The sequence below is a fragment of the Ahaetulla prasina genome, chromosome 7 (assembly GCF_028640845.1).
Source record: "Ahaetulla prasina isolate Xishuangbanna chromosome 7, ASM2864084v1, whole genome shotgun sequence".
Taxonomy (NCBI): domain Eukaryota; kingdom Metazoa; phylum Chordata; class Lepidosauria; order Squamata; family Colubridae; genus Ahaetulla; species Ahaetulla prasina.
In genome coordinates this window covers 101,216,244-101,237,787 of record NC_080545.1, presented here as the reverse complement: position 1 = coordinate 101,237,787, position 21,544 = coordinate 101,216,244, and the positions used below count along the sequence as shown (strand labels likewise).

The window sequence follows — 21,544 nt, the reverse complement described above, 5'->3', positions numbered from 1 at the left end:
AGGGCTACTGAGGCTCTCTTGCCCATTATCGCCTTGGCTTCAGTGGCTCCTCTCTGCCCTCTCTGCTTCCAGGCTGCCTTTACCAGGGCAAGGAGTTGCCCAACGGGGAGCAGTTTGCGGACCCCCAAGACCCCTGCCGCCTCTGCTCCTGCTGGGAAGGGGGCGTGGTTTGCAAGACCAAGGCCTGCCCTGTGACCGAGTGCCCGTTCCCGGTGCCCGGGCCCTGCTGCAAGAGCTGCGAAGGTAAGTAGGAGGGTCGGGGGTCCGGGTGGGTAGGTGGGCGGGGTGGGCCTGCCTCCAAGGAAGGAATCTTGCCTGGGGAAAAGTCAAAATCCAGAAGCAGCAAAATGATCTGGCTGTCCAAACATGCAGGATGGGCTACAATCCCCCCTGGGACACGTTTTCCAATCCTGACTTTTGGCTGAACCTTCCAAATCAGTTTGGTTGAGCGGTTAAGGCACCAGGTAGAAAGTGGGAGAAAGTGGGAGACACGGAATTCTAGTTCTGCCTTAGGCATGAACGGCAGCTGGGTGACTTTGGTCCAATCACCAGGAGACGGGGAGTTCTAGTCCCGCCTTAGACATGAAAGCTGGTTGGGTGACTTGGAGCTAATCACCGGGTGACTGTGAGTTCTAGTTCCTCCTTAGGCATCAAAGCTGGTTGGGTGACTTTGGTCCAATCACCAGGAGACGGGGAGTTCCAGGGGTGGTACTCACTTACAGTACCTTATCTAGCAGTTCGCAAATGTGAGTGCGTGTGTGCCTGCGCAGAGCCTTCCGCACATGCGCAGAGTGTCAAAAATGGGATGTGATGACGTCTGGGTGGGGGGGGGTGGAGTCTCCCGCAGCTGCCGCTACTGGTTCACCCGAACCGGACAGAAACGGCTGAATACCACCACTGGGGAGTTCTAGTTCCACTATAGCCAAGAAAGCTTGCATGGGTGACTTTGGGCCAATCACCAGGAGACGGTGAGTTCTAGTCCCGCCTTAGGCATGAAAGCTGGCTGGGTGACTTTTTTTTTTATTATTTGCATTTATATCCCGCCCTTCTCCGAAGACTCAGGGCGGCTTACATTGTGTAAGGCAATAGTCTCATTCTATTTGTATATTTACAAAGTCAACTTATTGCCCCCCCAACAATCTGGGTCCTCATTTTACCTACCTTATAAAGGATGGAAGGCTGAGTCAACCTTGGGCCTGGTGGGATTCGAGCCTGCAGTAAATGCAGACTGCTGTGTTTTAATAACAGGCTATCTTACAGCCTGTGCCACCACGGCCCTTGGGCCAATCACCAGGAGACGGTGAGTTCTAGTTCCACTATAGCCAAGAAAGCTGGCTGGGTGACTTTGGGCCAATCACCAGGAGACGGTGAGTTCTAGTCCCGCCTTAGGCATGAAAGCTGGCTGGGTGACTTTGGGCCAATCACCAGGAGACGGTGAGTTCTAGTCCCGCCTTAGGCATGAAAGCTGGCTGGGTGACTTTGGGCCAATCACAGATGGGAGTTGATCGATGATGAGTGATGGCCTGTCAGAAGGGCAGATTGGTCCAGGAACAGGTGTAACCCGGAGGACAGCTTGTAGTTGTGCAAACACGTCTTGACCAAGACCTCAAGAAGAAGGGGACCCATAGCACCTCCTGCCTTCCCCTCTTGGTGGGCCAGGTGGATGTAATAAGGCAGAGTCGGTCCTTCAAATAGCCCACCTCCTCATCGGAGCAGGAGAGGCGTTCTGGGACCCTCCGTCTCTGCCCTTCTCACTGCCGTAACCTCCGAGGAAGACTCACCAGGTGAGTTTGGGGGTCTTCTCTTGCGTTCCAAGGGTGCGAATACGTCTCCCAGCGCTACCTGAGCGGGCAGGAGTTCCCGGACCCCCAGGACACCTGTGGTCTCTGCTCCTGCCTGGACGGCTTCGTCACCTGCACGAGGAAGCCCTGTTTCCAGGCGCCCTGCAGCCATCCTCTCCGGACGCCCGGCCAATGCTGTCCTACGTGCCATGGTGAGGTCCCAGGGATGGGAGGGCAGGAGAAGGCGGGAAGCGTGACTGGCCACAAGGAGAAGGGGCTGGACAACGACCTCACTGACCTTTGGGGTGGGCTACCCTCACACCCGGCCCTCAACCGACTCATGGGTGCCCACCCACCCCCTGGCAGCAGCCATAGCCGAGCCCAGGGCTCTGGAGTGCCTCCACTAACTTCTCTTCCTCTCGCCAGATAGACTGCGCCTTTCATGGGGTCACTGTTGCCAATAGCCAAGCTGTTCCTGATCCAGGAGACCCTCTCTGCTCGGAGTGCACCTGTCAGGTGAGTGTGGCAGTCGTTAGGAGCAGGTGGGGAAGGAAGGAACGAAGGAAGGAAGGAGGGAGGGAGGGAGGGAGGGAAGAGAATGGAGAGAAAGAGAAAGACAAAGGAAGAAGGAAAGAAAGAAAGAGAAGGGAGGGAGGGAAGAGAATGGAGAGGAAAAATGAAGAAAAAAGAAAGGAAAGGAAGGAAGGAAACAGAATGGAGAGAAAGAGAGAGAAAGATGAAGACAAAAGAAGAAGGAAGGAAGGAAGGAAGGAAAGAAAGAGAGAGAGAGAGAGAGAGAGAAGAAAGAGAAAAGGGAGGGAGGGAGGAGAATGGAAAGAAAAAAAAGAAAGAAAGAGGAAGGGGCAGAGAAAGATGGAAGGAAGGAAAGAGAAAGAAAGAAAGGGAGGGAGGGAGGGAGGAGAATGGAAAGAAAGAAAGAAAGAGAGAGAGAAGAAAGAGAAAAGAAGGGAGGGAGGGAGGAGAATGGAAAGAAAGAAAGAAAGAAAGAAAGAGGAAGGGGCAGAGAAAGATGGAAGGAAGGAAAGAGAAAGAAAGAAAGAAGGAAGGGAGAAAGGAAGGAAAGAAAGAGAAGGAGGAGGAGGAGAATGGAAGAAAGAAAGAAAGAAAGAAAGAGGAAGGGGCAGAGAAAGATGGAAGGAAGGAAAGAGAAAGAAAGAAAGAAGGAAGGGAGAAAGGAAGGAAAGAAAGAAGGAAGGAAGGAAAGAAAGAAAGAAAGAAAGAAAGAAAGAAAGAAAGAAAGAAAGAAAGAAAGAAGCCTGCTCTTTTTATACACCATGTAAATCTGTTTTTGTCCAAAGGTGGCAACTTTTAAGAGGGGTGGACTTCAATTCGTGGCTTGGGGGATTCTGGGAATTGGAGTCCACCCCTCCCAGAGCCACAGCTTCAGTCTTTGACTGCCACCACGGCCTCCTCAGATGGGGACAGAAACTTGCTGGGTCAACATTTTCCTTGGAAGCCTCGAGTCATTTCCTGCCGGCGGCTTCTGGAATCCTTCGGCCAAAAATTATTTAAGGAAGAAAAACCGGAAACATTTCACACTGCCCAGGACTGCAATAAAGACAGTTGCCCGTTGCACAAACGGCTGGAATCTGGTGTACACAACACACACACACAGACACCCCCCCCCCACACACACACGCATGGCCAGACAATCTGGAAGCCTCGGGCTTTTGAAGACTAAGAATTCTGGGGTGGCTGCATTTTTCAGTAGTCCTTGAATTACGACCATAATTGTGCCAGGAATTACAGCCGTAACTCATGCTTGCCTTTAAGTGGGTCACTACACGATTTCCCCCACTTTTTTATGCCGGTCGTTAAGGGAATGCCATGGTCGTAAAATGAATACCAAAGTCCTTAAACAAATTCTGTGGTTGTTAAGTGAACATCATGGTAAATAAAGTGTTCTCTTCTCTTCTCTTCTCTTCCTCTTCTCTTCTCTTCTCTTCTCTTCTCTTCTCTTCTCTTCTCTTCTCTTCTCTTCCTCTTCTCTTCTCTTCTCTTCTCTTCTCTTCTCTTCTCTTCTCTTCTCTTCTCTTCTCTTCCTCTCTCTCTTCCTCTCTCTCTCTCTCTCTCTCTCTCTCTCTCTCTCTCTCTCTTCTCTCTCTTCTCTCTCTCTCTTCTCTTCTCTTCTCTTCTCTTCTCTCTCTCTCTCTCTTCTCTTCCTTCTCTCTTCTTCTCTCTTCTCTTCTCTTCTCTTCCCTTCCCTTCCCTTCCCTTCCATCCCATCCATTCTCTCTTCTCTTCCATTCTCTTCTCTTCTCTTCTCTTCTCTTCTCTTCTCTTCTCTTCTCATCTCTTCTCTTCTCTTCTCGTCTCGTCTCTTCTCTTCTCTTCTCTTCTCTTCCCTTCCCTTCCCTTCCCTTCCATCCCATCCATTCTCCCTTCTCTTCTCTTCCCTTCCCTTCCCTTCCCTTCCCTTCTCTTCTCTCACACATACTCTCTGTCTCTCTCTCTCATTCTCGTTCTCATTTTCTCTCACATTCTCTCTTTCTCGTTCTCTCCTCCTCTTCTTCTTCTCCTCCTCTTCCTCCTCCTCCTCCTCCACTTCCGTGTTCCTCTTTCTGCAGGCGGGCTCAGTTCATTGCATGAAGAAACTTTGCACGCCACCCAGCTGTGCCCATCCAGTGCCCGGCCCGTGCAGCTGCCCCCTGTGCCAGGGTGAGTGATTCCAAGAGATCCTGCTACCCTATTATCCATTGATTGTTCATTCATTCATTCATTCATTCACTCACTCACTCACTTATAGATTGCTTTAAAATTCATGGCAGAAAAAGAAAAAAACCCTGAAAGGAACAAAGAACAATCCTGACCAATCTTGGCTGTTTTAAGATGTGTGGACTTCAACTCCCAGAATTCCCCACCCTCCCAGCTTCTTCTTAAAGGGCCAGAAGGGATTTCTTGGCTCTGACTCTGAGTGGCCTCTTTTCTCCTTTCCAGCCTGCAGGTTCCGGGGCCAGGACTACGAAGATGGAGAGAGCTTTGCTTCCCCACACCAGCCCTGCGAGGAATGCCAATGCCTGGTCAGTAGTGGGGGGGCGGGCGGGGGCTGAGATATTGCAACTGGAGAGAGGGGGGCGCAAACCACAGTTAATCCTCAAGTTATGACCAAAATGGAACCTGAAGTGATCCATTTTATGACCTGCAATTTTTTTTGCAACGGGACTTATGCAAATGCAGCAATCCATTGTGCTAATGTTGTTAAGATAAACCCTGGGGGTCATTAAACGAAGCTATTGTTTCAACGGCACAGTGTTTGCCAAAAATTGTAAGCACCAGTTTTCGGCCAAACGTGATCCAGATCAGGGGTCTCCAACCTTGGCAACTTTGTGGACTTCAGCTCTCAGAGTTCCTCAGCCAGCTTTGGGACCAGAAGTCGGCAAACGGGCTGTTTCCAGCCTCCGGAGGGCCTCCAGGAGAGGAGGCTCTTTTTGCCCTCCCCAGGCTCCTAGAGAGGTTCTGGAGTCTGGGGAGAGCAAAAAACAGGCCTTCCCCACCCACCCCAGGCCCTCTGGAGGTAGGAAACAGCCTGTTTCCCTACTTCTGGTAGGCCCAGAAGGCCCGAAAATCAGCTGAGCTCACGTGCCCGCCGATATGGCTCCACATGCTACCTGTGGCATGCGTGCCATAGGTTCGCCATCGCGGCTCTAGACTATTAACAGGACTCTTATCCTGTACTGTCCACAGCGTGGAACGGTGAAGTGCTCGCCCACTCCGTGCCCTCCCGTGCCCTGCCAGGAACCCGTCACGCCCCCCGGCCAATGCTGCCCCAAATGCCTGGGCGCCTGCCGCTACCAGGGGCAGCTCTACAAGAGCGGCGAGGTCTTTACTTCACCCCAGGATACGTGCCGCAATTGTACTTGCCAGGTGAGTGAGCGCCAGACCGACAGAGGGACTTTGAGGGTTCCTGGTACGCCAGTCTGTGGCCTTTCTGGCAGAGGGCGCAAGTCGCAGGAGCCCAGCCTGAAAGGGTGGCGTCGACCATTTGCGTGGCAAGCCAGTAGAATATAAAATGAGCAAACCCCACACCCTTCTAGCACTGATGATGTAACCTAGCTGAGTCGTGAGATGTCTGCAAGAAAACCTCCAAGATCAAAGAGCACAAAGGACTCCACAGTCCTCCTCCTCCTTCCTTCTTCTTCCTCCTCCTCCTCTCTGCAAACCCCACTCAGTTCTAGCACTGATAGGGTTACCTAGTTGGGTCATGAAAGTCTACAAAAAACCCACCAAGCTCAGACGATCACCAAGGATCCCATAATCCCCTCCTCTTTCTCCTCCCCTTCTTCTCCTCCATTCAACAAGTCATCCTCCTTCTGGCACTGATGATGTTCCCTAGCTGGGTATATAGAATAGAATAGAATAGATTTTTTATTGGCCAAGTGTGATTGGACACACAAGGAATTTGTCTTGGTGCAGATGCTCTCACTGTACATAAAAGAAAAGATACGTTCATCAAGATACAACATTTACAACACAATTGATGATCAATATATCAATGTAAATCATAAGGATTGCCAGCAACAAGTTATAGTCATACAGTCATAAGTGGAAAGAGATTGGTGATGGGAACTATGAGACGATTAATAGTAGTGCAGATTCAGTAAATAGTCTGACAGTGTTGAGGGAATTATTTGTTTAGCAGAGTGATGGCCTTCGGGAAAAAACTGTTCTTGTGTCTAGTTGTTCTGGTGTGCAGTGCTCTATAGCGTCGTTTTGAGGGTAGGAGTTGAAACAGTTTATGTCCAGGATGCGAGGGGTCTGCAAATATTTTCACGGCCCTCTTCTTGATTCGTGCAGTATACAGGTCCTCAATGGAAGGCAAGTTGGTAGCAATTATTTTTGAAATGTGAACATTTCACATATGCAGACATATGAAAAGCATCAACCTCAGAGAGCACCCAGGAGCCCTCATTTCAAGCCTGAACTACAAATATTCTCCTCTGTCGGTACCTGCAGACTTAAAGTCTGCTTTGGGCAAAATGTTTGGGTCAAAGTGTATCTGTGCCACTCAAAGGAGGCAGCGAGGGCTGCAGGAAAGGGAGTCGGGCGCTTCCTCGCTAAGGAGGGAACTTTTGGGGTGGCTGGACCTATGGGGCAAAGAATGTGGTCGTTGAGCTTGTCGATCGAAAGGTCGGCAGCTCAGCGGTTCGAATCCCTAGTGCTGCCGTGTAACGGGGTGAGCTCCCGTGACTTGTCCCAGCTTCTGCCAACCTAGCAGTTCGAAAGCAGGTAAAAAATGCAAGTAGAAAAAATAGGGACCACCTTTGGTGGGAAGGGAACAGCGTTCCGTGCACCTTTGGCGTGGAGTCATGCCGGCCACATGACCACGGAGACGTCTCCGGACAGCGCTGGCTCTTCGGCTTTGAAACGGAGGTGAGCACCGCCCCCTAGAGTCGGGAACGACTAGCACGTATGTGCGAGGGGAATCTTTACCTTTACCTGTCTTAGAAAGACAAAGAGGCTGCTAGTCTCAGCAGGTGGGGAAGGAAGGAGCTGAGTTCCAGAGTGGTCCAGGGCTCTTTTACTCCCCCTGCAGGTGGGGCACTGACCCGCGTCTCTTCCTCACTCTTTCTGACTCTGCGGTGCCAAGGGGACAGTTGGCTTTAGGCTGCGGTCAGATCTCACCCCTTCAAGAATGAATTCTCAACTGGGGGTGGTGGTGGCGGTCCACCAGCCTTGGCCCTCCCCCCTCGTCAGCTCCTTGCCCTCTCCCTCTCCAGGCAGGAACGGTGACGTGCCAGCCCAAGCCTTGCCCGCAGCAGTGTGCCCACCCCGTGCCCCCCACCAGGGCTGCCTGCTGCCCCCTCTGCGATGGCTGCCTTTACGAAGCTCAAGAATACGCCGACCGAGCAGTCTTCACCCCACCCTCCGACCCCTGCCGCCGCTGCAGCTGCCTCAGGGGCAACGTGCTCTGTGCCCCTGTGGTGTGTCCACCGACCTCGTGCGCCAAACCCAGCCAAAAACCCGGCGAATGTTGCCTGCGGTGCCAAGGTAAGAACCACCTGGCGTGGTAGGGATGCTACCTGCACACTGAACAGATTTGCCGGTTAGCAATTGGCTAGAAAGCAGGCTGGGTGGCAGAGTGACCGGGTACCCTAAAATCTAGGAGCTTCACCTCCACCTTTCCTCCTCCCCCTAGTATGCCAGCACGCAGGTCAGGAGTATCCTGAAGGCAGCCAGTGGCTTTCAGCGTTGGACCCTTGCCAGGAGTGCTCCTGTGGGGTAAGACCCTCACGTTGTCACCCTGTGGACCCCACCTCACCCGAGGGAGGTCAAAAAAGTCAAGGGAGCGGCCATGTCCATGCCACCGTGCAGAGGATCTGAAAAAAAATCAAGATAATCATCACCCTCAAAGCTCTGTTCTGATATTTCTCAAGCAGGGCCACTTTAAGAGGGATGGACTTCAACTCCCAGTATCCCCCAGCCAGCATGGAAGGCGGAGGAATTCTGGGCGTTGAAGTCCACAAGTCTTAAAGTGGCTAAGTTTGGAGAGCCCCGATTCAGAGCAGTGTCTCTCAACCTTGGGAAATTTAAGAGGGGCGGACTTCAACTCCCAGAGTTCCCCAGTCAATTCTTGGACTTCAACTCCCAGAATTCCCCTGTGAAGGGGGGGGGCTTCATGCTGGACTGGGGGAAGGGGCAGTCTTAGCCCAATCAAGTGTTGGACCAGGGGTGTCCATTAGGTGTAGTCATAAACATTAAGAGAGTTGTTTGAACTGGCCGCTATTCAGTCGCATCCATCCATCCCGGCTGCCATTTTGACTTTTTTGATGACCTTGGGCAGATTCCCTCTACTTGGGACTCTGGTCACCTCTTTTGGATGGCTAGAGGCCCCTTATTCTTCTCTCTTTACCAGCCTGGGGGCGAAGCCACTTGCCAGCCGGTGCCGTGCAAAGCTACACTCTGCTCACACCCGGCTCCGGGCCCCTGCTGCCCCATGTGCCACGATTGCATCTTCGAAGGGGAGCGCTATGCCCACGGGCAGGATTTCCAGCTGGAGTCGTGCCTGCAGTGCGTCTGCCAGGTGAGTGCCCACCTCTGCCCCTTGGCACGGCTTCCCAACAAGAAAAGGACAGCCTGCCCAGGGTTATATCATCTATATCGCAGGCAGAAATCCAAGCCTTTGGACTGGGTAGCTGTTCAGGATTGCTGTCAGGCCTGCCCCAACTTGGACCACTAGGAAAGAAAGACCCTCGACTCCCGTTTGGTTGAAGTGATAGTCTCTTTTACTAAAGTTAAACAGTTGAAGTGAAAGTAAAGCTACATCTGAGTACAGATAGTCCTCGACTTACAACACTGCATTTAGTGACCATTCAGCCTCTCCAAATGAATGGAGACTGTAGGTAGTCCTCTATTTACAACAATTCGTGTAACAACCATTTGAAGTTACAAGGGCACTGAAAAAAGTAATTTAGGACTGTTTTTTTCACACTTATGACCGTTGCAGCATCCCCATGGTCACATGATCAAAATTCAGATACTTTGCAACTGACTTACACTTATAATAATAATAATAATAATAATAATATGACGATTGCAGTGTTCCGAGCGCCCCTTTTGCGACCTTCTGACAAGCAAAGTCCAAGGGGGGGAGTCAGATTCACATAACGGCCATGTGACTAACTTCACACCTGCAGTGATTCCCTTAACAACGGCGGCCAGAAAAATCATAAAACGGAACAAAACTCACTTAGCTGTCTCACTTAACAACGGGAAAGTTTGACCTCCGTTGTGGTTGTAAGTCGAGGACTACCTGCATTCCTGCGCAAAGGTTACACTTCTTCCTGTTCCCCGGCCCTTCCCTGCCCTCGACCAATCCATCTTTGGGGGTTTTTTTGGTTTTTTATTTGCATTTATATCCCGCCCTTCTCCGAAGACTCAGGGCGGTTTACATTGTGTTAAACAATAGTCTTCATCCTATTTGTATATTTATATACAAAGTCAACTTGTATTGCCCCCCCAACAATCTGGGTCCTCATTTTACCTACCTTATAAAGGATGGAAGGCTGAGTCAACCTTGGGCTTGGTGGGATTTGAACTTGCAGTAATTGCAAGCAGCTGTGTTAATAACAGACTGTCTTAGCAGTCTGAGCCACCAGAGGGGTTTGATGTTTTGGGAACTGCCCAGAGGCTTGTCGCCTCTCGATGCCGTTTTGCATTTGGTTCCCAGGCCAGGTGTCCTTGGCGGCTGGTTTATTCCAGTTTGGAACCCCCCCCCCCGTTCTTGTCAACGTGTCTCCCTTCCCGCCGTTTGTGTTCTCCAAACTTTATCACCCGAAATCCCTTCCCCCTTCCGTCTTGTTGTATGGCAAGAGGCCAGTTAGCCGAAGATGCTGAAGATTTGCAGGCCTGACGCGGGCAGGATATGGGCTCTGCCAGCCTTCCGGAAGGAGGGGATGGATCGGAGTCAGGGACAGGGGTGAAATCTACTTATCTTCCTAATCGGAAGTGCACGCGCCGACACACACACTCCTTTCGCTCACACGTGTGTGCACATCACATGCGCGCTTGGACCCTCTGCACATGTGCCAACCCTTTTGTGCATGCGCAGAGGGTAAAAAACAGGTAACTTCCTGGTTAAAACCAGGAAGTAATGACAACGTGGCGGGTGGGCGGAACCTCATGCGGCCATCGCTACCAGTTCTCTGAACCACCAGCCACCATCGCTACCAATTCGGCCGAACCGGTCCGAACCGGGAGCATTTCACCCCTGGTCAGGGATCTTTGGGGCAGAGGGTGGCACTGATGTTCTCGCCTCTCTCTCTGTGTTGCAGGACGGGAACGTCCGCTGTGAGATGATCTCCTGCCCTCCTGCCACGTGCGCCCGGCCGGTGACGGAGCCCGGAATTTGCTGCCCCCGTTGCCAAGGTACCACATCCAGATTGTCCCTTTTTGACCCTGGAGGCCCCCTGGCACTTCAGAAAGACAAAGGAAAGACCTCAGGGATGCGGCCTTAAAAGGGGGCATCGCCTTTGTTCCTTTCTCAAGGCTAGCCATTCAGCACCTCCCCGAGGCTTTGTTTCTAGTCCTCATTGTTGTTTGAGACAAACAGACCGCCATCCTTGGGCTGGCCCAAACCATTAGTGTAGGGAGCAGAAAGCTGCCCTTCCCAGCTACCCTGTGGTAGGATGGGCGGAAGGGGAGGGAGGGAGGGAGGGAGGAAAGAATGGGAAGGAGAAAGAAAGAAGAGAAAGAGAAGGGAAGGAGGAAGGAGGAAGAAAGTAGAGAGAAAGGAAGGAAGCAAAGGAAGGAAAGAAGGAGAAAGAGAGAGAGAGAAGGAAAGGAAGGAAAGAAGGAAGGAAAATAAAAGCAAGAGAGAAAGAGAAAGAAAGAAAGAAAGAAAGAAAGAAAGGAAGGAAGGAAGGAAGGAAGGAAGGAAGAAAGGAAGAAAGACAGGAAAGAGAAGGAAGGAAGGAAGGAAGGAAGGGGAGAGAGGGAGGAAAGGAGGGAATGAAGGAGAAAAAGAGAGAGAAGGAAAGGAAGGAAAGAAGGAAGGAAAATAAAAGCGAGAGAAAGAAAGAAAGGAAAGAAAGAAAGAAAGAAAGAAAGAAAGAAAGAAAGAAAGAAAGAAAGACAGGAAAGGAAGGGAAGAAAGAGAAGGGAAGGGAGAAAGGGAGGAAGGAAAGAAAATAAAAGCAAGAGAAAGAAGAGAAAGAGAAAGAAAGAAAGAAAGAAAGACAGGAAAGGAAGGAAGAAAGAGAAGGAAGGGAGAAAGGAGGAAGGAAGAAAGGAAAGAAGGAAGGAAAATAAAAGCGAGAGAAAGAAAGAAAGGAAAGAAAGAAAGAAAGAAAGAAAGAAAGACAGGAAAGGAAGGGAAGGAAGAGAAGGGAAGGGAAGGAAGGAAGGAAGGAAAAAACTGGCACACTAAATGCAGACACCCCCCCCCCACAGCCTCACCCAGAAGAGCAGGGCCTGTTCTCCCCCCCCCCACCAGCAGGCCTGACCCCTGTCTGCCCTTCCCCACTTCTGCAGGTTGTCTGCACGAGGGCCAGGATCGGGCCGATGGCAGCAGCTGGTTTTCTCCCTCGGAGCCCTGCCAGGCCTGCCTGTGCGCAGACGGCGTCGTCACTTGCACCCAGATCATCTGTGTGAACTCCTGCCCTGCGCAGGTGGAAATGCCCGGGCAGTGCTGCCCAGTGTGTGCAGGTGAGGAGGGGGCCGAGCTTAGAGCAGCGGGTTGGACTAGAAGACCTCCAAGGTCCCCTCCAACTCTGTTTTTCTGTTATCGTTTGGGCACCTTTAGACCATAACAGGAACCCCCAACCCTGGTTCTTGTCAGCCCTTCGAGGTAGACCAGACTAGGAACCCAACGTCATGCCTATTATTGCGGGAAGTCCCCAACTTATAACCATTCATTTAGTGACCGTTCAAAGTTACAACAGCACTGGAGAAAGTGACTTACGACCGTCTTTCACACTTATGACTGTTGCACCACACTTACGACCGTGATCAAAACGCAGGCGCTTGGCCACTGACTCATATTTATGACGCTTGCAGTGCCCTGGGGTCACGTGACCCCTTTGAGACCTTCCCGGCTAGCTTGTGATAAATAAAGTCAAGGGAGGAAGCTAGATTCGGTTAATGACCGCATATTCACTTAACGACTGCCGTGATTCGCTTACGATGCTTTCTCTGATTACAATTCTATTCCGGACTCAAATTTCTCTTATCTAACCATTATGAATCTCTTCCTCCCTTCTTCCTTCTTCCTATTATAATTGTCGTGTCCCACCCTCACTCCGACGAACATCTCAAGGAAGCCCGTAACAAACTTGGCAACGAAGCCTCTGCAGCTTGCCAAGTTCCTTCGAGGTTTATCAGGGCAGGCAGGAGTCCAAGTTGTGACTTCAGCGATAGAGTCCGATATCAGCAAACTAGATAAGACTTTGCTTGACTCAAGGTTGGAATGCCAAAAGCAGGTCCTTTATATAGGCTGTGGGGTGTGGCTCCATGACTCAGCATTTATCCAGGCCTGCCCCTCCCTTCCTTCTGCTGGCGTCGCCTCTCAGATCTCCGGAAGCGAGGGTCCACCCACTCTAAATTGTCTTCAGCTGGATCTGCTGTCAGGGAAAGGGAGGGGTCAGAGGGAGTAGGCCCGAGCAATTCCAGCACCTGGCTGGCTTCCTGCTCTGAAGGCTGAGCCAAAGGAACACACCTGTATGAGTGAGATTTATTGGGCTACTCCTTTCACTCCTGGAATCCTCTCCCGGCATGGGACCAGGGCCGGGGGTTGGAGGCATGACAGGCCATTCATCTTCATTATCAGACTCGGAGTCTGATAAAAGGCCCAGTTGGAGACGGGAGGGGCCCGGCTGAGGAGAGGAGGGAGGATGAGTCACAACAATAATTTTTCTCCTTCCTTTTTCCAGATTGCAGCTACAGGGGCCATAATTACGGGCCAGGGGAGAGCTTCCAGCCTGGAGGAGACCCCTGTGAAATCTGCACCTGTCAGGTAGGAGCCCCCTCCCCTTGGATTAGGCCAGTGCAGTCCTCCACTTATGACCACAATTGCACCAATGGTGACATCCAATTTTTTTTACTACCAGTTCTGTGGGCGTGGCATGGTGGGCGTGGCTTAGTGGGCGTGGCAGGGGAAGGATACTGCAAAATCCCCATTCCCACCCCACTCTGGGGCCAGCCAGAGGTGGTATTTGCCAGTTCTCCGAACTACTCAAAATTTCTGCTTACCGGTTCTCCAGAACCTGTCAGAACCTGTTAGATTTCACCCCTGAATTGCACCCGATGTTTCTGTTGCTAAACGAGACATTTGTTAATTACATTTGCAGTAATTGAACCATTCGGAATTAAAACAGCACCGATTTAATTTACGTAAATTAATTTAAAGTAAATTAAATTACTTTAACATAAATTATAAATGATATAAAATAAAAAATAAATTTAAAGTACTGTAAATCAATTTAATTTACAAATTTAATATTATAAGTGATAGGAATTATAGAGTAATAAGGGATAAATGGGACAAGAAGGATATAAATATCATAAAGGGAACTGGGAGAAAATGTAAATATTAGGAGATCACCGCTACGAAACAGTTGTAAAAAGGGTAATATACGTTATGTGTTTTGTGTTTGTTATGTTGTGTTGTGTTATAAATAAAAAACTTATTAAAAAAAAAAAGAACCAAGCAGCAAATCCCAAACCAGCCAATCTCCAGAGTGCTAAACACACAGCAATAATATATATAGTTAATATAATTTTTAATATAATTACTGCTTTGTTTTGTCTGATATCCAAGCGAATAATATAGAATAGCCGCATGTCTGTAGTAGCTACTACAAATTTAGGAATATAAGACATTATGCCTGATAGGACTGTTGCCAAACATTTTCAAATTAAAGTAGTGTTCTACCACCAAAAAAATTTTTTTTTAAAAAAGGGCACTGAAAAAGTGACTTACAACTGATTTTCACACATGCGTGCACACACACTCACAAACTCACCCCCTCCCTTTGCTCCCCTCCCCAGCTAATGTCCGACGGCCATCCACACCTCCAGTGCCATCACAAACAGTGCCCCAGCCTCCTGGATTGCACCCAGGACCAGATTCAGGCGCCGGCGCCTGGCGCCTGCTGTCCCACCTGCGCACGTGAGTCTCTGCCCCCCCCCCCTCCCGCCCCGCTTTCCTTCTCCGCTGAGCAGGAGTGGGGTTCAGGGGGGCTCTCGAGAGAAACCACCCCTCCCTCAAAGAGAGGGGAAGCGTCTGACCTCCACTTTAAGGAAGCGCACAGAGGTCTGGAAAACAGCCCTTTCTGAACAGGACCTGCTGGGGGGGGTGTCTTGGACTCCAGGTCCCAGTAGCCTGGTGGATAATGGGTCGTGTAGTCCGGCAGGTCCCGTGGAAGGCAGCAGGCAGTTTGTCTTCCGGAGGCCAAGCTGGCAGGGTCCCGTTTAGGCCTCCCCTCCTCTCTCTCCCCATCGGCAGTTTCCGTGGCTCCAAAGCAGCCCCTTGGCTGAAGGGGCCCTGTGGGGAATGAGTGGGGGTCCTTTTGGGAAAGGAAGGCATCCTAAACTCTTCTCTTTTCTCCTTCCCTTCTTCATCCCTTCCTTTCCTCTCTTGCCTTCTCCTTCTCTCCTTCTCTCCTTCCTGCATTTCTCTCCTTTTTCTTTTCTTTTCTTTCCCTTTCCTCCTTCCTTCCTCCCTTCCTTTTTTCTTACTCTTCTTTCCTTCCTCCCTCCCATTTTACTTCCTTTTCCTTTCCTCCTTCCTTCCTTTCCTTGCTCTTTTTTCCTTCCTTCCTTCTTCCCTCCCTTTTTTCTTCCTTTTCCTTTCCTCCTTTCTTCCTTTCCTTGCTCTTTTTTCCTTCCTTTCTTCTTCCCTCCCTTTTTCCTTCCCTTCCCTTTCCTTCCCTCCTCCCTCCCTCCCTTTTTTCCTTACTCTTTTTTCCTTTCTTCCTTCCTCCCTTTTTCTTCCTTTTCCTTTCCTCCTTCCTCTTTCCCTCCCTCTCTTTTGCCTTCCCTCCCCCACTCCCCTTCCTTTCAAAGAAGCCCTCAGCAACTGCACCTCCGACCTGCTGGGCAACGAGGTCCAAGCCACCCAGGAACCCTGCTACACCTGTATGTGCCAGGTGAGGCTCCGCCCGGGACTGACACCACAGCGAAGGACGGGGGTTCCTGCAGAGGGAGTCGGGGGGTTGACGTGGCAGCGGTAGAATCAGAGGTTCAAATTTGCTACTTTTTCAGTCTTCTTGACCACAGATGACCGCCATCTTCCCCCCATATGTCATCCAAGCTTGCCTTTGTATGGGCCACGCCTGACGTTGCCCTCTTTCCCTCCAGGATCTGACCTGGGTCTGCGTCCACCAAGGATGTCCCTCGCTCAGCTGCCCCAGCGCCCAACGCTTCACCCCGCCGGGTTCCTGCTGCCCAGTCTGTGACGGTGACCTATCTCTGCCCTTTACGTCCCCCTCCTTGCCCCGTGGAAGTTTGGTCTAGGGGGTTAAGGTACCAGGCTAGAAAGCAGGAGATCACAAAGTTCAAGTCCCGCCTTAGGCAGGAAAGCTGGCTGGGTGAGTTTGGGCCAATCCCCAGGAGACAGTGAATTCTAGTTCTGCCTTAGGCACGAAAGGCTGCTGGGTGACTTTGGGCCAATCACTCAGTCCAACACACCTCATAGAAGTAGGAAGATGTGCTGGATATGTTCACTGCCATGAGTTAGTTATAAATATAATAAAGGTGGAGAGAGAGAGAGAGAAAGAGAGAGAGAGAGAGAGAGAAAGAAAGAAAGAAAGAAAGAAAGAAAGAAAGAAAGAAAGAAAGAAAGAAAGAAAGAGGCGGAAGGAAGGAAGGAGAGAATGGGGAAAGAGAGCTGGAAAGAAAGAAAGAAAGAAAGAAAGAAAGAAAGAAAGAAAGAAAGAAAGGCGGAAGGAAGGAAGGAGAGAATGTGGAAAGAAAGAAAGAAAGAAAGAAAGAAAGAAAGAAAGAAAGAAAGAAAGAAAGAAAGAAAGAAAGAAAGACAGAGACAGACAGACAGAAAGAAAGACAGACAGACAGAGAAAGGGAGGGAAGGAAGGAAGGAAGGGATGGCTGGGGAATTCTGGGAGTTGAAGTCCACAAGTTTGCAAGTGGCCAGTTTTGGAGATCCCTGAATTAAAGGAACACCACTTTACAAAGCTTTAGTAAGGCCACACCTGGAATATTACATTTTTACATTATTACACATATATTACACACCTGGAATATTACACATCCAGTTTTGGTTGCCACAATATAGAGACGTTGAGACTCTGAAAAGAGTGCAGAGAAGGGCAACTTAAGAGGATTAAAGGCTTGGAAACTAAAACATATAAAGAAAGAACGGATGGAAACTGATCAAGGAGAGAAGCAACCTGGAATTAAGGAGAAATTTCCTGACAGTGAAGGCAATTAACCAGTGGAACAGCTTGCCACCAGAAGTTGTGGGTGCTCCATCACTGGAAGATTTTAAGAAGAGATTAGAGTATAATAGTTTAGGGTCTTCTGCTTGAGCAGGGGGTTGGATTAGAACAGGGGTCTCCAACCTTGGCAACTTTAAGCCTGGTGGACTTCAACTCCCAGAATTCCCCAGCCAGCTTTGCTTTGCTGGCTGGGGAATTCTGGGTGTTGAAGTCCACCAGGCTTAAAGTTGCCAAGGTTGGAGACCCCTGGACTAGAAGACCTCCAAGGTCCCTCCCAGTTCCGTTACTCTATGGTTCTTTTTGCAGAATGCGTGATAGAGGCTGATGGACGGTTGGTGTCCGACGGGGAGACCTGGAAGGACAGTGCGGACAGCTGCGTATCCTGTTCCTGCCACGTAAGAACCTCGCACCCCTTTCAACCCAAACCCTGCATGGTCTGTTCACCGACCACTTGGGAGCCCATCCTCGACTTAACGACTGTGATTGAGCCCAGAATTACGGTCGTAAGTCCCACTGCTCTTTAAACCAGTAATCATGCCGGATTTTAAAAAAACAAACCCTTTATTTTACAGTGGTTGTTAAACCAATGTGGAAGTTGTTAAGTGAACAGCCCAGTCATTAAGTCAATGCATTGTCTGCAAAGGTTGTGAGTTCGATCCTAGGTAGAGGCAGATAGTTCTGTCTCTGAGCGCACTGAGAAAATATCTGCTGAACAAAACTCCACGTTGGCGACAGGAAGGGCATCCGGCCAGCAAACGCTCAGCTCCATTCAGTTGAACAGACTCCAACCCGCAAGGGATTATAGGGTCATTAAATAATTGTCTGCAGAGGAAGTTTTTTGAAGTGTAAACTTGGTTTCCAGCAAAAATGTTATAGACTGCAATCACATCATCACGGCACACTGAAAATGGTCGCAAGTGCAGGACGGTTGCCGAGCTCCCAAAAATACAATCATAGAATGGGGGGGGGGATGTCAGAACTTTGAATCTGGGTCATAAATAATTGTGATATATTTTAAATGGTCACTAAACAAGTAGTCAGATGAAGATTCCCTATAATTACTAAGGATATTGGCAGTATTTCTCAGTGCCACAAGTTTTTAGTCCATGCTGAGACAGGTCGTCCTCGAATTATGACCACAATTGACCCCAAAAATTCTGATGCTAAGCGAGACAGATGTTAGCTGAGTTTTACCCCATTTTACAACTTTTCTTGCCGTAGTTGTTAAGCGGATCACTTCAGTTGTTAAGTGAATCACACGGTTGTTAAGTGAATCACACGGTTGTTAAGTGAATCACACGGTTGTTAAGTGAATCTGGCAAAGGGAGATCACATGACCCCGAGACACTGCAACCGTCATTATTATTATTTTATTATTATTATTTATTAAATTTCTATACCGCCCTTCTCCCGAAGGACTCAGGGTGGTGTACGGCCAACGATAAAACAAAATATATACAATTAAAACAACATTTAAAACATAGCAAATGATATATATTTCGTCGTGAGCTTAAAACATATTTATTCATTCAAGCAGGACTGGCATAAATAGTTGCTTTTAAATTGGGGTTTTAATAATATTTTAAATTTTTTAAATGTTTTAATTATCGGCCGCATAATAATAGTTCATTTTAAATTCTTTTAATTGTACATATTCCGTGTTTTATTTTGGCTGTACACCGCCCTGAGTCCTTCGGGAGAAGGGCGGTATAGAAATTTAATAAAATAAATAAAATAAAATAAATAAAGGCTGATAAATTAAAATTCCTAAATATGAATCAGTTGCCAAGCATCTGAATTTTGACCATGGGAATGCTGCCTTGGTCGTAAGTCTGAAAAACGGTCGTAAGTCACTATTTTCAGTGCCATTGTAACTTCAAACGGTCACTAAACGAAGTAAGTCGAGAACAACCTGTTTTCCCTTCCTAGTTTTTACCAAAAATAAGACCGAGAGTTAAAACTGATAAATTGTAGAATGGCAAAAGAATGGGGTAGATTTGAACCCAGGGCCAGCCGTCTTACCTGCAAAGAAGGTTTTGGCCCACAATCCTGGATTAGAACTGCATTCCTGCATGTCTTTCATAGCGGGCCTTTTAGGGAGCTGCTATGCGATCATTAGTGCCACCCAGGGAGGTTTAGAGTGGGGGGAAAAACACACCCTAAGAAAGGCATTTCGGGTGGCAAGACAGCTTTGAGGTGGGTGTCTCTCAGACACACAACTTTGTGATGTAACGTGCCTTGTTTGGTGTGCAGCTGGGACACGTGGAGTGCCGCATCCAGGAGTGTCTGCCCTTGGTGTGCCAGGATGGCCTGGTGGAGGTACGGGTGCCAGGGCAGTGCTGCGCCGAATGCCAAGGTAAGACGATAAAACACACACAAGAAGAAAGGGCCATTGTTTTTTGTTTTTGTTTTTAATTTGCATTTATATCCCGCCCTTCTCCAAAGACTCAGGGCGGCTTACACAATGTTAGCAATAGTTTTCATCCATTTGTATATTTATATACAAAGTCAACTTATTGCTCCCCAAACAATCTGGGTCCTCATTTTACCTGCCTTATAAAGGATGGAAGGCTGAGTCAACCTTGGGCCTGGCGGGACTTGAACCTGCAGTAATTGCAAGCAGCTGCTGTTAATAACAGACTGCATTAGCAGTCTGAGCCACAGAGTCTGAGCCACAGAGACCCATTGTTGATTGGCACAAACCCGGTTAGCAAATGCATTTTCGTGCTCCATGATGGCAGTCTTCCAATATTGGAGGGGCTGCCCCAGAGAAGAGGAAGGGGTCAACCGATCCTCCAAAGCCCCAGGAGGCAGGATGAGAAACAATGGATGGGAACTAATCGAGGAGAGATTCAACCAAGAACGAAGGAGGAATTTCTTGATAGTGAGAACAATTAACCAGTGGAACTGTTTGCCACCAGAAGTTGTGGGTGCTCCAACACTTGGGGGTGGGGGTTTAAGAAGAGACTAGACAGCCATTTGTCTGAAACGGTACAGGGGTCCCCTGACTGAGCAGAAGGTTGGGCTAGAAGACCTCCGAGGTCCCTCCCAACATTCCGTTAAATTCAATCAATGAAATAAAAGCAAATTTGATAAAGAAAATCATAGGAAATTCGATCCATATAAAATAGAAGCAAATTGGACCGAGGCAATGAATGCAAACTCGAAAAACAAAATAAAGGCAGATTCGATAGATAAAGGCAAATTGAAGAAATTAAAAGCAAATTCAATTGATAAAATGCCAGCAAATTCAATCGATAAGAAACAAGCAAATGTAACAGATAAAATAAATGCAAACTTTGCTTACAGCAAGATTGAGCTGTGTGGGGGAGGGTCTTCTGCTAAGACCCTGTACTTTGCCAATTTTTAAAAAAAAAAAATACTGATTTTTACAGCCTCAGCCAATACATTTGCACCTAGTGGAGCCTCTCCAGGGTGACCTGGAGGTGGGAATCCAGGTGCAGCGACCGTTGGGGGGCAGGAGGGAGGGACGGTTTGCAAGAGGACATCACCTTCTTCCCCGCCCCCCGCCCCCATCTGTCTTTTTGCCCAGAGCCCGCCCAGAACTGCTCCCACCTGAGCCAGGTGTTCCAGTCCAACCAGCGCTGGCAGGTGGACGAATGCACCTCCTGTACCTGTGTTTCTGGCCAGGTGCGCTGCCGTCGTGAACGCTGCCCCCCCGCCAGCTGTTTTGCGGTGAGTTGCAGAGAGAGGGTTGGATATGTGTGTGTGGGGGGTCAGACAGGGCCTGTCCCACCCTGGGGCTCCCCCCACCCAGTTCAAGGGGAAGTTGCCGCAATCACTCAGAGCAGGGGTCTCCAACCTTGGCAACTTTAAGACTTGTGGACTTCAACTCCCAGAGTTCCTCAGCCAGCAAATTCCTCAGAATTCCCAGAATTCCTCAGCCAGCAAAGCAAAGCTGGCTGAGGAACTCTGGGAGTTAAAGTCCACAAGTCTTAAAGTTGCCAAGGTTGGAGACCCCTGACTCAGAGGTCCACCTTAAAGCTAGTCCTCGACTTACAACCATTCATATAGTGACCGTTCAAAGTTATAACGGCCCTGGGGGAAAGGACTGTTTTTCCACACTTACGACCGCCGCAGCATCCCTGTGGTCACGGGACCAAAATACAGACGCTTGGCAACCGATTCGTATTTATGACGCCTGCAAGGTCCCGGGGATCACGCGATCCCTTTTCACAAACCAAGTCCGTGCGGAAATCAGATTTGTGTGACTAACTTAGCAACTGCACTTAACCCCTGTGTCAGGAGAGGTCGTAAAAAAATGGGGCCAAACCGCCTTCACAACTGTCTCGCTTAGCAGTGGGAATGTGAGGCTCAATTGTGGTCGTAAGTCGAGGTTTACCTGCACTGGTCCAAAGCTTGCTGGGGAGAAGAAGGGCCGTGTCTCTGGAGCAGGGAGAGGGGAAGAGAGGGTCCTCTGATGCTCCGGGCTGTGCTCTTTGCCGACAGGACGAGACTCCGGCCCTGATCCCCGGCGTGTGCTGTCCCCGCTGCATCCCACATCCCGCCACCTGCGTGGCCTTCGGTGACCCCCACTACCTGACGTTCGACGGCAAAATGATCCACTTCCAAGGGGCCTGCAAGTACATCTTGTCCCAGGATTGCCATGGGGAGGACTTCAGGTGAGCCCCCTTCATCTCCAATTTGGCAACCTCAAATTAAAGTTGGGGGGAAGGAATGACTTTGTTCTCTTGCCGGATGTCTGTGGAGATTCTCCGTCCTCCGGGTCAGGGTTGTCCCAAAGGGTTGCTTTTGTTCAAGAGACCACTGGACTTTCTGGTTTTTTTTCTTTGAAGAGGTTTCACTTCTCCTCCAAGAAGCTTCCTCAGT

General features: G+C 49.4%; 1 protein-coding gene across 1 annotated transcript in view; it reads left to right on the top strand.

Moving 5' to 3' along the window:
- KCP (kielin cysteine rich BMP regulator) overlaps positions 1-21,544 on the top strand; it is a 65,067-nt gene that overhangs the window by 34,453 nt on the left and 9,070 nt on the right. Inside the window, exons 24-42 of the mRNA XM_058191710.1 lie at positions 73-243; positions 1,817-1,993; positions 2,212-2,297; positions 4,370-4,460; positions 4,740-4,822; positions 5,487-5,666; positions 7,520-7,790; positions 7,939-8,021; positions 8,656-8,823; positions 10,574-10,667; positions 11,772-11,945; positions 13,169-13,251; positions 14,286-14,406; positions 15,303-15,385; positions 15,597-15,696; positions 17,000-17,088; positions 18,947-19,049; positions 20,247-20,389; positions 21,164-21,336. Of these exons, the coding sequence (XP_058047693.1) occupies positions 73-243; positions 1,817-1,993; positions 2,212-2,297; positions 4,370-4,460; positions 4,740-4,822; positions 5,487-5,666; positions 7,520-7,790; positions 7,939-8,021; positions 8,656-8,823; positions 10,574-10,667; positions 11,772-11,945; positions 13,169-13,251; positions 14,286-14,406; positions 15,303-15,385; positions 15,597-15,696; positions 17,000-17,088; positions 18,947-19,049; positions 20,247-20,389; positions 21,164-21,336 (2,473 nt within the window). The remainder of the gene's footprint in view (positions 1-72; positions 244-1,816; positions 1,994-2,211; positions 2,298-4,369; positions 4,461-4,739; positions 4,823-5,486; positions 5,667-7,519; positions 7,791-7,938; positions 8,022-8,655; positions 8,824-10,573; positions 10,668-11,771; positions 11,946-13,168; positions 13,252-14,285; positions 14,407-15,302; positions 15,386-15,596; positions 15,697-16,999; positions 17,089-18,946; positions 19,050-20,246; positions 20,390-21,163; positions 21,337-21,544) is intronic.